This window comes from Haliotis cracherodii, unplaced genomic scaffold (genome assembly GCF_022045235.1).
Source record: "Haliotis cracherodii isolate W230 unplaced genomic scaffold, xgHalCrac1.p SCAF_15, whole genome shotgun sequence".
Lineage (NCBI taxonomy): Eukaryota > Metazoa > Mollusca > Gastropoda > Lepetellida > Haliotidae > Haliotis > Haliotis cracherodii.
In genome coordinates, this window is record NW_027266270.1 from 19,596,452 (window position 1) to 19,612,290 (window position 15,839).

A 15,839-nucleotide genomic window follows, 5' to 3' on the forward strand; every position below is an offset into this window, starting at 1 on the left:
TAATTGGAGATGAAAGTGCACCCTGGATAGATGTACTTCGGAAATGTCCTATAGAGTCCTAGAGAGAGAGAGAGAGAGAGAGAGAGAGAGAGAGAGAGAGAGAGAGAGAGAGAGAATATATATATATATATATATATATATATATATATATATATAGGCGAAGTTGGTCTTGCAGAGAAGCTAATAAACCCAGTTGACGTGTCCCTTTCCTCAAAGTTTCCAGTTAATCTTTAATTCCCCGGTATCAGAGAGATACACAGAAAGAGAAAGATAGAGAGATACACACAGAGATACTGAAAGAGAGAAAGAGGGGAGGAGAGAGGTGGGAGGGGGTGACTGACGCCGTATGTCTTACATTAACCTCGTTTTTCTCCTAAATGAACCATTACAGCCAAAGTCATATGGACACCAGGAACCCTACGCCCTGTGTCTTTTGGCGTTTTGAAGCCCCTTTGCCATTTGTAGACATTTTGCACTCGACACTCTTTTTGAAACCCTATGTCACTTCAGCACACTACAACATATCACCTGGCCTTCGATCTTGCAGGCAATTTGACACCACAGTGGTATTCCTGCAGGCAATATAAATCCCCCACTGGAGATCAGATCGTGCAACCTTTATTCCTTCGTTGAAATGGAAACTATCAGAAATATGCGTTTTATTGTTATAGATCATGACGTAAATCGTCAGATTTTATCTTGGAGTGACGTCATGACTCGGGAGGTACATGTGGTATACACACACCAGATGATGATTGTTACGATAATGCTGAAAAGGGCGAAGTGTGAGTTGTACCTAGCCTTTAGTCTGGCCATACCGTCTGGTGAGGCAGGAGAGTGGTAACCTTACACACGAGAAATGAAGGAGGCAGTTTCTCTATACGTGCGTGGAGATACTCAGCGTTAAGCATGGTTCCTGTGTAACAGTAAGCTGTGCTCTGTTTAATGGAATTGTGAGATGGAGATTCAGAGAGATGGGAGTGGGGGCTCCAAGCCACTGGAGCAATGACTTTCCCATGCCGGGACGCTCATGATCGATCTACCTGAGTTAACACAAATGTTTTATATGTAAGCTAACCAAAGAGAGTCTTACTTTTCCCCATCATCTTCGCGTCTTTCGAAGGGACTGCGATTGTTATGCTTCTGGAGTCAGTATCGCCATATAGTTATAGTGTGTGTCTGTGTGTGGCTGGGGAATGGGGATACGTTCAAGATGAAGGATTAAGTATCTCGATCGTGTGATTCCGCCACATGCGCCGCAGATTAAAGATCTCCATCGTGAGATTCCGTCACATGCGCTGCAGATTAAAGATCTCCATTGCGTGATTCCTTCACATGCGCTGCAGATTAAAGATCTCCACTGTGTAATTCCTTCACATGCCCTGTAGATTAAAGATTCCCCTCGTGTGAATTCCGGACATGCGCTGCAGATTAAAGATCCCTATCGTGTAAAATCCGCCAATCTTGCGAATTCAGTCGCATGCGCTGTCGCCAGTATCTCATCGTTCCCAGACTTGTGCAGAGCGCCATGGTGATGATGTAATATATGTGGAAAAACGGGATATTTTTGCAGGTAAAATGCTTTTCCTTACTTGGCACAATCCTACATATGAAGAGATAGTTGGCTTGTGCGAAGAGGTAGGTACCGAAATATCTATCTTTAGGTTGAATTTTTAATTCGATGGTGTGTGTTTTTGGACTTAATATGTGAATTTCGTAGGTTTATGAAATGAAATGAAGTGGTGATGATGTGACTGCAGTGGCTGAGGTATGCGATATTGCTGCTGGTCTTGGTGGCACTGTCACAGAGGAGTAAGCTTCAGTGTAGTTTATAGAATAAGGAGGGAGCATTATCTTTTGACTGACTGGGAATAACAAGCAAAGTCTGATTGACAGTGAACTACAATCAAAGGTAGGGGCGAGGTCCACGTGTTTGGCTTGTATACAGTTAGGAGTGAGTACCTGGTCCACGTCCTTGTCTTGTATACAGTTAGGATTGAGTACTTAATTGGTCCACGTGTGTGTCTTGTATACAATTAAGAGTGAGTACCTGGTCCACGTGTTTGTATTGTATACAGATAGGAGAGAGTATCTGGGACCCGTTCCACAAAGCGATCTTATCGCTACGACTGTCGTAAGCCTATGTTAAAGTATGGGAGTTACGATAATCTTACCGTTAAGATGGCTTTGTGGAACAGGGCCCTGGTCTTGTATACAGTTAGGAGTGAGTACATGGTCCACGTGCTTGTCTTGTATAGAGTTAGAATTGAGTACTTGGTCCACGTGCTTGTCTTGTATAGAGTAAGGAGTGAGTACTTGGTCCACGTGCTTGTCTTGTATACAGTTAGGAGTGAGTACGTGGTCCTTCTGCTTGAGAGTAAACGGTTTGTTGATAAAGTTGGCTCTAGTGGCCGAGTTTGGAATGTGTTTCCAGATCGCGACACTTCTACAGCACCCATCGTCTCTGGAATGACACGGGGGAAACCTTACCCAAGGAAGATGACTTAAGACCAGTATCTATGTTGCTAATCAGGTGATCGATTCCGAACTAGAGACTCGACGCGCTGTCTGCCTCATTATCCAAGATTTACGTCAGTAATACTATTCCTTTGACATTAATCTATATTCGTTGGTGAGTTGACATGTGCTACAGAAGGTCATCCGCGTCCACGTAAAATCCGACCCCTTCACTCTACACTACATTTCAATTAATCCTATGTATAGGTGTTTCAATGAGCAGATTACATGTGTTCACCTGAGGTTTTCCTATGTTTTCTGGTAAGAATGAACACCTGGTGTTATCACTGTAACTTTACAGTGATTTAGATGTAGTTTCTGTGTGTGTACCTTTGCTTGTGACAGATACGAATGTGCCAACCCCAAGACTTCATCGTCTTAAATTTGTTTTTCGTGAAGATATGTATATTGTTGTTACTTAAAATATCCAACTGTAGTTTTATCTCTTTGCAGGACCCGCCACTCAACAATCTCCACCGACGTACAACGAAGCACTTAACTACCCCAAGTTTTCATTTGAGCATGTGACAACATTCCCCAGTGCCGAATCGTGTAACTGGTCACGCTCCACCGTGGAGCCTACACAGACCCCCCTTATCAGCTCCCTGGAAGACATCCATGATGAGAGTCGACCCCACGACTCGGACAATGGAGGGACACACCGGTCCTCCGCCATCAGCCGGGGGTCGAACAGCGGGGAGACAACCGCTGACCTTCTGTTGGATGTCCCTTCTTCGTCCAGGACGGACTCCACGGGGCTTGAGGAAACAGGGAGCAAGACATCATGTGGGGAGACGAAATCAAAACTTAAATATTTCTGGAAAAATGGAAAGATTCAGAAGAAGAGGAATGGGAAAAAGGTGAGCCAGGAGGACGAAGTTCGTTACTGTTGGAGGAACGGGAAGGTCATCGCTATACGAGGCATTGGGGACAGTTATGTAAGTATGAGAATTGTGACCTTATGTTGATCTTAGTAACTGAGTTGGGTTTAACGCTGGTTTAAGTATTTAACGTATTTCTCAACGTGTCACTTTGTTGCAGGAGGAACGGCATATTATAAGAGCCTTTTTTGAGCAGTATACACACATTTGATTCCTTTGATATGTACGATACAAAACTGCATGATGCGAATAATCTCTATCATGTAATGCAGTCTTAGCATAACCGAAATTAAAGACATATTTCATTCACGGAAGTGATGTTAGAAACGGTGTAGGAATACGATACCTGAGTTAACCGTCTCACTTTCATGTAAGGAGCTTAGTTAAGTAGTTCCTACAAGTTGACCTCAATTGCATATCTATCGGATCGTGAATATAGCGGACTGGTTTATGGTACTGATTACAATCGAGTATGATAACGGGCATTATTATTGCTTAGTATGCGGATCTTATACTACACAAAATATGTTAAGGACCCCGATTCTATCATATTCATTCAGCTGCCATGGCATGACAGATTAACAGTGGTAATGTGAACGAATCGGGTGGTCCGTTTGAGTGGTACATAACAAAAGTCCATGCATATTAGAGTGATTAAACTAAAACATACCTTTTGAACACAATCTAAAAAAAATCATTTTTGCAATTTGCTTTCCATTTGATGAAGCTGTCATTATTGTCCTGTTTGGTATAGAAATAACTTCCTATTTAATATTGAATAAGCACCTATTGTATGCGAGAGGCCTGAATTGACATGATAGCCATGCTGTACAAATCAGCTTGAGCACGTTTTGTGTGGACTGTACGTAATGAAGATGAGTCTGCAGACGCCAACGTGGTCACCGTGGACGTGGTGAACGGCATAGTGTCTGTGTCTCGCACAGACGACCAGTCTCCTAGGGCTGAGAAATGAGCGGAAAATTCTGACTGGAACGTCACATGAACACAACCGGTCTGTTTATTCTGAAAACAATTAACTTTGACGAGTTTTTCTTTCCGGAATTATTCTATGGGCAATCAATATGTCTATGTGATAGTCACATGTTATCAATGTATGTCAGGGTTTAGAAGAGGAATGCAATGATATGCAATATATCCCCAAACAACACTGTCAATTTTGAATTTAATGCTATTTTAACAAATAGTTAGTCAATAGATCAAGCGAAATACACAATCCAGTCGGTGCTATCCCAGTGGGAGGTACGAAGAAATGAACGTCTAGTTATGTATTGGGCGTTCCTAATAGTTCGCACGGAATTCCTGGTTTCAGGACCGAGGGGTAAGTTGTCGCGTACCGGTAGTAGTCGATATGACTTATGTGTGATAAATATGTTTTGGTTTGGTTTGGTTTGTTGTTTTACGCCGCAGCAATATTCCAGCTATATGACGGCGGTCTGTAAATAATCGTGTCTGGACCAGACAATCCAGTGATTTAGATCATGAACATCGATCCACGCAATAGATATGTAAATCTGTAAGTTGCTTTAATATATAATTCATAAGTCATATATAACTCATCCAAATAAACATTAGAAGCTATACAAGTCAATAACAGGGCAATCCAATTTTGACTAACGATGCAATGACGGTTACATCAAAACTTTAATCAGTCATCACATACTCAGGTTGTGTTTGAAAGACCTTGTAGAATGACTTCACAGAAAACGTATATGATGACAATGACAAACCAAGAATCACGAGAAGAGTTGATTCGGACCCATGTTCATTGGATTCTTGCTCTTAGACAACTGTGGCGTCGCAGAAAACTGACCCACCCCACAGGATAGGATGTTCGCTATATACGAATACTATTCTTCCACAGATGTCAATATTGGTACTCATTAAAGGGGATATTTGTACCAACAGATCTTTAAACACTTTGACAACTTCAGGAGTCGATTGGGAAATAATCACATAAAACACGTAGGTGTTGACGGTTTCTTTGATATTCTGAACACTTCGGATGAAATGAAGTCGGATAAGAGAAATACTTCCATCTCCAAATGCAAATTCAACCCCGAACAGTATCCAGTGTTAGTGCTAAACTGTATAGCGAGGATCGGATTTGGGCAAACTGTTGTCAGGGGGCTACAAAGAAGTAGTATAGATGATGTGGGTACTGGACCACCCCACGTGGACCAGGGCCCACTAGCACAAAGCGATCTTAACTCCCATACTTTAACATAGGCTTACAATAGTCTTAGCGCTAAGATCGCTTTGTGCAAGTGGGCCCTGGTCCAGCTCCTAAAAATGCTCACATGGGGGTCTTAAGTTTTATTAATTTTGAGATGGCGATCCAATGATCGTCATGTATCATGTTCGCGGGCCAGCAAGTTTAAGTGGTGAAGCGTTTATCCACGGGTTCGAATCCCGTATGGTTACAATATGAAAAGCCAATTTCTTGTTTCTCTCACCGTGAATATCGCTGGAATATGGCTAGACACGACGTAAAACAAGACCCACACACAGAACCCTCGAAATATTCATAGTTAGTTGTATAAAACTGAATGCAATGATCACCAGTGCTCGTTGCACAAAGCGAATTTCGCACAAATACGATCAAATACTCCCTTTCATTAACAGAGTCACGGTGATCGTAGTTCTTAAATTGCTTTGTAGAACGAGGCCCAGTAGTCTGTCTTACAGACCCTGATACAAATATATATCCAATACATCCCATGCAATCCTATAATGTTTGAAAAGAGTCACTGGGCTCCCTTTTATTATATTTTTATTAAGATATGTGAAGAGCTGTTTTTTCTGTACGATATGTTCATTTTTAGAGACTAGATGTTAGTCTAGAGGCCCAGGTACGACTCGTAAAGCAAAACTTTCCTTTCTTTAGAAATACAACCCTGGACACGAGTTCTTTCAGGACAAGTCTCTGGTTCTAAATCGAGCAGCTATTGTGTCTTTATTGATCCAGTGCACTCCATATATCGACACCTGACGTCATATCAACAGTCCAAGTACACTTGTTCAATGTACAGATCCGTTTTAAACCTTAAATACAATCAAGAGTGTCTCACGCCGTGACGGCAGGATCCATGAAATCGTCAATGTTCACTTACTGAGGAAATACCGTATACTACCGTATAATCACTAATTGTCTTAACCAGATTGTGTACGGACGGGGTAACGACATGTATTGTAGTTCAAGTCCTTGATAGTTCAGACCTAATGTCATGTGTGTTTAATAAGACATGGACGTGTACACCAACGATCACAGAAATGGTTCTTGTCCAATGTTAAGTTTCCAATTATCTCCTGTTCATCAATAAAGTGCCACCCTGCAAAGACCCGGGTTAGAATAATTGGTCTTCAGCAACACATGCTTGTGGTAAGGGGGAACTAACGGGATTGAGTAGTCAGGCTTACTAACTTGGTTGATGCATGTCATCGTATCTCAATTGCGTAGATTGATGCTCATGATGTCAGTCACTGGATTATCTGGTTCAGACTTGATTATTGACAGACCGCCGTCATATAGATTGAATATTGCTAAGTGAGGCGTGTAACAACAAACAAACAATAATTATGTGCCGAGTAAGTGTTGCCCTTCAATTAGGTGCAGATAAGCCGAATACTCAGTTTCAGAACTGAGATACTGTTTAGATCAGCGTTTAACCCGAACTCACTCACTTATCACTCAACATTAAGTCAGTACTTCGTCATAAGATAGCTGCTAGGCTGTCTCCTCCGTCTTTATAGTTGTCATTATCTTTTTACGAACGTGGCATATAAAGTGCCATCCTGCAAAGACTCGGGTTAGAATAATTGGCCTTCAGCAACACATGCTTGTCGTAAGAGGCGACTAACGGGAATCGGGTGGTCAGGCTCGCTGACTTGGTTAATGCATGTCATCGTATTCCAATTGCGTCGATCGATGCTCATGAAATCAATCACTGGATTGTCTGATCCAGACTCGATTATTTACAGACCGCCGTCATATAGCTGGAATATTGCTGAGTGCTGTGTTAAACAACAAACAAACAAAGCAAACATTATGATATGTGATCAATAACAGAGGTTTTCGATCCACAAATATTTAATGTATGTACCAATTTTAATACAAATGCTTTTGTTTCTTTCAGTCGGAATCAGAAGCGAAATCCAACCCCCGAGTCGTCACCTGCTTCACCATATCTGTCTGGCTTGGCTTTTTCTTCTTTGTTGCCGTTGTCGTTATCGTTCTCTTCTTCCTTCTGTCCTGATTTGCCCGGAAGGTCCCGGACAATGCCACTGCAAGTCAGAACAAAGTACACACGACATCACCGTAGATTCAACGATTCCCACAAGACACCAAAGGACGAACATATATACCATCGCCACAGTGGACATAGGACTGTAATATGATTGAAACGGGTTATTTGCAACACATTATCTTCTCAGGGTTGATTCCGAAATGAAGGTCGTGATTGCCTGCTTGTTATGATATTGTGTTACAGATTGCCTCCAAAACATCATTGTGTAGCGACGTGAATTTGTGTTCTGGGACGACGAATTAATCGAGAATGACGCGCACAAGAACCTTTCAGAAACAACATCTAATCGAATAACTTCAGTGCCGTGTTACTTTGATCATCGACGACAAGGGTCTCTCGGGACCTCTCGAGGATCTCGCAAGGATCTATCAATGCAGGGTACAATATATTTGAGTGACTCCAGATTGAAAGAACAACATTAGACTTTAGTTCATTTCTTTGTATGGATCTATTGACAAAGCATTTCTGACTTTGGAGCATACAGTAGTCATAGTGTTTCATATGCCATGCGATGTGAGATTACTTTGGACGTTGTTTGCTGTCACGACAAATATGAACAAAGGTTAGTTGCAGGAATTACAACCGACGTTTCTACACCATCACATTGTGTGCCGTAATTTTGTCAAGGGATGTTATGGATTGATACAAGGCCACCCGACTCCTATAAGCGTACGGATGCGCAGAGTGATATACGTTCATCATGTTGAACATGTTTAATCAGTGATGGCGTCATCGCTGTAAGCCTCCATGTCATTTTACTTTTCAGTCACACTCTTCTACATTCCCCGATGAATTACATTTCGTAATTTTGGAGTTTTGTTTGGAAATGTGGATTTAATTTGAGCCAGAAACCAGTTCTAGCCCTAAATATGTCAGTCGATGTGTAGGATCTTGTGACAGCACAAGAAGTGGTGACGTTTTTTCACACTTTTGTCATACACGATTTTAATATCCGCACCCTTGAATTTTACCAGTGATATTTATGACTTGAAATGTACTAGTATTAATTGTCTCACTCTTCTACATTTGTCACGTTTCACTTCGAAGGAACAGTCTTATTTATTTTACAAATATCTTTCAATGGATAGGTTAGTGTAGAGGGTTAGAACTTTTCTTGCCTTCTTCTTAATATCGATAGGTAGCCTTTGTACCACTGGCATGTAACTTTTCTATCAGCGTGTGCACTCTTGAACTGCACGTTCATGCTTGAATCAACAACTTATGCATGGAGATGCTTTCATATTGTACCGTTTCATCCCCTTCTGAAACACTTAATTCAAATGGCACGTTGATGCAGGGACAATTACCAGCTGATGCAAACCATTGCGATCTTTCGAATTAAGTATACTTATAGGACATACGATTACAGATGTGCAATATGTTGGTATGTATGTTCGACTGCTTTTAAGTCTCAGGTTTTGAGCATTCATTTCTTTTCGCTTTAATGTCTATCATGATAGGCCTCTGTTTTATTTGCTAAAAGTGAAATAGGATACTTTCCCAGGATGAAAACTAAATTGATTTTTCGGATAAAAGGATCGTCAGTAATTGCTTCTCCGAAACTTACTCTTGCAGACTTTCAGCGATAAGGATGACAGATCTTAGACGCACTTCCAAGTGATATCAGAAAGAGCCAGTGTACTATTTTTAAGTACTTGCAAAAGAATCGAAACTAATGTATTGCGTTTTGCTGCTGTAATATAAACTAGTCGGATATATTCAATTCATACATCGAACACTAATGCAGAAGAACGTATGTATTCATCAAATTTCTTTAAGATTATTGACGGCTCGCTTGTTTTCATCGGGTATACATTATTTGTAAACGTGTCATTTATTTAGACATTTATTACCAAATTCCTTGTTTCAGTGATTTCAGTTTAATTTATTTAGACCATAATTACCAAATTCCTTGTTTAGGTGGTCCATTCATGTAACTCCCATAGCTATTTTGCCCTTTACGTCAAATGGAATTGGTTTCAGTGAATAATTAAGACTGGTAATTTATTCTCATGCATTGACAATTTATATTAGTTAATATCAATAATGGTTTCAGAAATGGTATTTACGTTTATTACACTATCTTGTTATTTACTTAATTGTTTATTGAACTGGTACATCTCTGACGTCATGCGCTATTTTTTTGTTGATCGATTTTACATATTCCTGTGCCATGGTTACAATGCTTATTCTTATACTTGTTACCAGTTGTATTATCTTTGCTTCTGAGTTTCTTTCAGGGCAATTTGTGAAGCAATATGTTGAATATATATTGTTTGTTTCTTACAAGGCGTGATTGCCAAATGTTATGAATGACGTTTCGATATGTACGTTCTGTTTACTATTGTGTCCAGCAGGATCTCCGAATGCCAAAATCTACTAAAACATTTTCGCCCAACTATGTGTAAATGAACCACATTCTGTTACAAATACCTACTATGTCTTACGATCCTATTAATCAGCTGTTGTCGATAATCTGATGGTCAATTTCAAATATTCTTCGTCACAGTTTTGTTCTTACCTGTACTGATACTCCGAGGGGGCGACGGGGTAGCCTAGTGGTTAAAGCGTTCGCCGCTCACGCCGAAGACCCGGGTTCGTGTGAAACCCTTTTCTGGTGTCCCTGGCCCTGAAGGTTGAGGAATGTTGCTAAAAGCGGCGTAAAAAACATACTCGCTCACTTATACCCCGACGAGAACCTAAAGCAATAACTGCTTGCGATTTTGACGTACATGCTAACTTGCAACACCAACTTGATGCTTCAGGACACCCGTCAACAAAACAGGTATCATATTATTATATTTGATACCTGATAATGTATATTGTAATACAAAAGAGCGCGGGTAGCCCAGTCGTCTGAGGTTCCGGGACTCAATGTACAGAGTTGCGTCCCCTTGGCGTACCAGAAACACATAATCATGAGCTAGAGTTCCCTATTCGCGCTGGTTATGTGTCTGGGTTTGTCAATACCCAAAGTGGTAAATGTCTGAGACCTGCATCACCTCTGGTTTTCCTCCCACATGAGGCTTACATGCCGCAATTTAACTGGAACGCTGACGTTAAACCAAACTCACTTACTTACTCACTCACACACTACTACTACTGCTATATAATTTCAGGATGTTAGGCTCCTTGAAGCTACACGTCATTAATACAGATCTGAAAAGTAACAAATGGCATTAATTTGATTTGAAATATATATTTGAAACATACTGCCAACTAACTGATCTCTATTTTTTCTCAACTGTGTCCATGTCAAATAATGATCGATTTTGATTAACTGATTTCAGGAAAGACGACATTTTGTTGTAAGTGTCATAAGCAACAGCACAATGACGAGCAGGTCCCATCGCAACTCTCGATACCTCTCAGTTGATGCTATGTGTTTGATTTTGAATAGAAACTATCTTAAGTTAGCGATATTATATTAAAAAAATGAACTGCATTGGCGCTTAGTCAGCTCTAGACGAATTCATTTCTTACCCTAGTCTTCATTGAACCATTTTCCACAAACTTACCAGGAATGAGCGATGGTTAAATAGACATACTCAATTATAACAACATTTCTTTCAATTTTCAATGACATTAAAGAAACAAACTCGGAATACTTTCTTTTGCCCCTCAATTTAATTGATGAGAAAAATACTCGGAAACTCGTTTGTATGTTTTTTTGCAGACTGAAACATTGAATCTATGAACTCATTGACACCAAGAGAAATCAGAATGTTGCGTTTTTGACATATGTCAGTATATAGCCACCGTTTGGTAACTCGAATAAACGATATGATATATGTAAATTTCCATCTATAGGAAATAAATGTAAACGAATATGCAAGGTACTAACATGTTAGTTTCAATTGTCATGATGTTGTGTTGGTTTTTTCCAAGCAGGCATCAGTACCATGTACATATTTCACTTTCCCCTCACGTTTTCTCACCGCATAATATTGACTACAAGGACCACGTTCACAAAGCTATCTTAGCGTTTCGGCTATCGAAAACTCGCTAACCTAGTGTGAAGAGTTGCAATACTTGTAGCTGAGATAGTTTTGTACTGGTAAACAGTCTAAGAAAAAAAGTACGTTAGGGCTGGGGATTCAAAAACAGATGAACGTTTATTAAGGTGATAGCCTGGAGGTTTAAAGCGTTCGTATCGTGTCATTCCGGAGTTTGTTATCTGGGGTACAAAGTATTGTGTCCATTCTGTGAGTGCTCCGCAGTGATAAGGTTTGGCTATTACAAAGATATATCGGCGTAAAAATATGGTTGTCACAGCGTGGAATAACGGTATTAGATACTAAGTATACAATGTTTATTCATATCGATGGGAATGTCATTTTTTCTTAGCCATGTTTACCAGAAGAACGGGTCAATGTTTTCGTAGTAGCTCTACTGTTGATGTCATGTCATTTCATGTGTTCTCCACTGTTTTGTGTGACTCAAGAGACGATATTGCATGTACATTTCACTCAATATGCAACAGACCGTGACAGGATGTGTGTATGTAGACAAGTCCCATAGAGTAACTGATATAGTGTTTTTTGAGCACGTACCTAGATACAACCCTATAAAGCAAAATTAATCAACAACCCTGTATGTATTAATCGACATGAAATCTTTGATTTCAATTACGTTTTCCGCTTTAGAACACGATTCCTCTATTCTAATTTCTTGTCTGGTTTAAAACTGAATTATTCAGTCAAACCTATGTACTGTATTTAATTTTGTTTACTGTTAACCATAATAATCTTACTGTGATAAATGTGTTTATTTATTTCTCGGACGTGTTGTTTAATCGTTAATCCAGGAACACCGTACCGCATTAAGTGTATAGAGAGAAGATGGAATATAATGTTGATTATATTAAAGTAGTGTAGCCATAACAAAGTAGACAATCTAAAAATAAACAGCCCTCATGTAAGGAAACTGGTTTCGGGTACTGAAGCCATTCACTTTGTGTTATAAATAAACCTCTTAGTCATAACGGGTTATTTCTGTATCATGCAAAAGGTTAAAATTTAGTGTACGAATTGAATGAGAGCCAGTAATGCTTCCTGAGTTACCTCCCTTAGATGCCGAACCGTTTGTTTGATTTTCGTTAAAGAATAGTTTAAATATAACATGCCGTGATTTTGCAACTTTGTAAATTCGAACTTTCAGTAATTGTTGCATTTTGATAAAGTTGTTTTCACCATGATTTCAAACTGTTTTGTAGTAAATAGACATTTAAATGGAGCTTTTGGTATTTCTGAATTTCATCACGCGGAACAAACGTATAATCACATCTCATTATCGACTCTTCAGCTCAAAGTTTACTAACTGGAAATAAGCCTATTCTGACCTCAACAATATATTATATATTCTTTATAATCTAGTACAATGCACCAATTACTTCATCTATATGTACATGTGGGCTCTTTATAACACCCAATAGATCTTAGTTGCCGTTAAATGTTATTTGAAAATTTTGCTTGATCTTTTAATCTGAGCGGATAAAGAGAGATCACTGCTACCGTAATGCCGACCCCATAATTTATTTAGTAGTTATGCCGCTGCTCTGTTATTTGTTAAACACTTTGAAATAAAAATGCCAAAAATATCAAATTATTTCTTAAAATCATTATGTCAATCTCTATTATGTACAACCGCCTTCGCATCAGCAAATTTCAGTGGTTGAGCAAGGTATAAATATTAATTTGTTGTCTCTATTAAACATACATTAGACCTTACATTTTCTGTTTGGTTTACGAATCCTCCGACAATTCAACGAAAATTCAGAAAATTATATAATCACAATGACAAGTTTTTTTAATACCGCTGACGGTAAAGATTGATTTGACATTAAAAATAATCCAAAGTGACTACAGCAGATGTTTTTCCAAGTATAAATCGTCATAATTATTTTATCACCAACCGATCTGAACCGAACTTTAAGATGAGTAAAAAATTTGGACAATGAATATTTTATTTTATTTTCGACCTACTGACCAAATGTTTCGCGATCAAAATCCGTAACCCCCAAAATGTCGTACTTACTTGTGTTCATTAGCCGACTTGGTTATACGCCCTGCCCGGATAGAGAAATACAGTGAAACCCCGTTTGTCCAGAACCTGTTAGTCAGGACCCCCCAACCACCACCATGACGGTTACTATACATTATACAGAGAGACATTACACCAGTGACTTGTTACCCGGACATGCGTCAGTCCGGATGATTATTTGGGAACGTCTGGATCAAACGGGGTTTAATTGCATGTGGATCCTTGCCTTGTCAGTTATCTTTGTCAAAACCTGTTGCTCAATATTTCTAATACTACTGCAGCAACATGGGATTCACGAAGGAAGTGGACTGCGAAAGACGCCATTATAGTCATCCGTGGTAGGGGTTTCTGTTGCTGTCAGCAGGCCATTGCTGTAGAACACGCTCCTCCATACACGTAGACCTGACCTACCCCGTTGTTCACTTGTTTTTATATGATTGATATACTCTGATATGTACGATAGAACTGGTTGTATAAGTACATGATATTTGACTGAATGATTTTGAAAATAAAGTATTCGCCTAATATGACACTAGTTGTGTTTCGTATTGTTTGTGATGTTCCGTGTTGGTAGGTTGTGTTTGAATGTAGAAGAATTTGGACCCGTATTGCGTTTTGTATGACGTACATCCCGGAGTAGAGGTTATGGAGGAAGGAGTTGTCTTGATGCCAGCTTTTATCAAGTTGGCGAAAGAATATTCAACATCTACACATGTTGCTATAGAATCCCACATCCTACATGTACAATTATTTCAGTCAAGATCGCCCTATCACTAGTCGTAAGAGGAGACTAACGGGATCGGGTGGTCAGGCTCGCTGACTTGGTTCATGCATGTCTTCCTATCCCAATAACGTGGATCAATGTTCATGATGTCAATCAGTGGATTATCTGCCCCAGACTCGATTATTTACTGACCGCCGTCATATAGCTGGAATATTGCTGAGTGTCGCGTTAAACAACAAACAAACAAACAAACAAAGTACTATAAAGGCATGTTCTACGACAGCCAGGATCGTCCTATCACTACCAAAAAGCATGTTCTATATTGCAAGGGAAAGTCGTTCTATCACTTCAATGAAGCACCTTCTACATAGTCAGCCAAGATCGTTCCCTTACTTCAAAAAATATGGTCTGTATTGTTTGCCATACAGTTGACCTACATATTTCGTTATATACCCTGTTCTATATTGTTGCCCAAGGTCCTCATCTTAGTTTAAGTTGTACTCTACCAATCGGATCCCGCTAGAACATACCTTAGCTAGATCCTCTTGGTGCCAACACAATGACGATGCATAAGCCAGATGCAATATGATGGGCACTGCTTGTGAAAGTACTTTAACAGACTAACGTATGTGTTACATATGAGAGCAGGGGCTTACACCTTCACATAGCAATCAGTTACTCTGTCTCGCGTGTGTGTGAATGACTGCCGAGCTTAACACGTGTGCGTTGTAAACAATAACGACAACTGAGGTAGTCTATCAGACACTTCTTGCAAGGTTCTGTTTTAAACAGAAACACGTCTTAGCCAGACAAAATGTCATTCAATACTGGTATCTCACAATCAGGTTATTTTGTCACCGTTTGTATACCAGGATAAACAAACGCGACAAAGGCAATGCATTCTGATTACACTTACTACCCAGAACTTGTTTTTATATTGCATGTGCAACACACATACACGGGCGTCAGTCAAGCCGGATTTGGGCCTCGCCCACCTGAGCTGTGATATTGGGAGCAATCTCACATGTGCGGTAAAGTTCACTCCCCCTGAGAGGCCGTGGTAGGAGCTGTTGCTAATATCTGAGGGGGTGAGGCCGGCCGGAGCTGTGGCAGTGACGTCAATACCAACAAGATATTTCTCATAATTGATTACATCTATCTCTGTACACCTGAGCCTCGTTAAGAGTCCGAAACAGAATACACACCCTCATCTGTAAATGTAATATTGCTGTTCGATCTTTACGTGAACATGCTTAACCTTTCCGAGAACACCTGGTGTCATCACTGATTTACCGTGATTCATTCGTGTGGTTTTCACAGCTGTTTCGCCTTTTACGCCCTGTGGATCCT

At 40.0% G+C, this 15,839-nt stretch overlaps 1 protein-coding gene across 2 annotated transcripts in view; it reads left to right on the top strand.

Annotated features, from left to right (window-relative positions):
- The window catches only part of LOC139462355 (uncharacterized), a 57,900-nt gene extending 43,603 nt beyond the window's left edge, over positions 1 to 14,297 (top strand). For both annotated transcript variants that reach the window (XM_071244012.1, XM_071244013.1), the window contains exons 3-4: positions 2,971 to 3,455; positions 7,553 to 14,297. In XM_071244012.1, the coding sequence (XP_071100113.1) occupies positions 2,971 to 3,455; positions 7,553 to 7,672 (605 nt within the window). In that variant the 3' untranslated portion in view covers positions 7,673 to 14,297. The remainder of the gene's footprint in view (positions 1 to 2,970; positions 3,456 to 7,552) is intronic.
- The last annotated feature ends 1,542 nt before the right edge of the window (positions 14,298 to 15,839 follow it).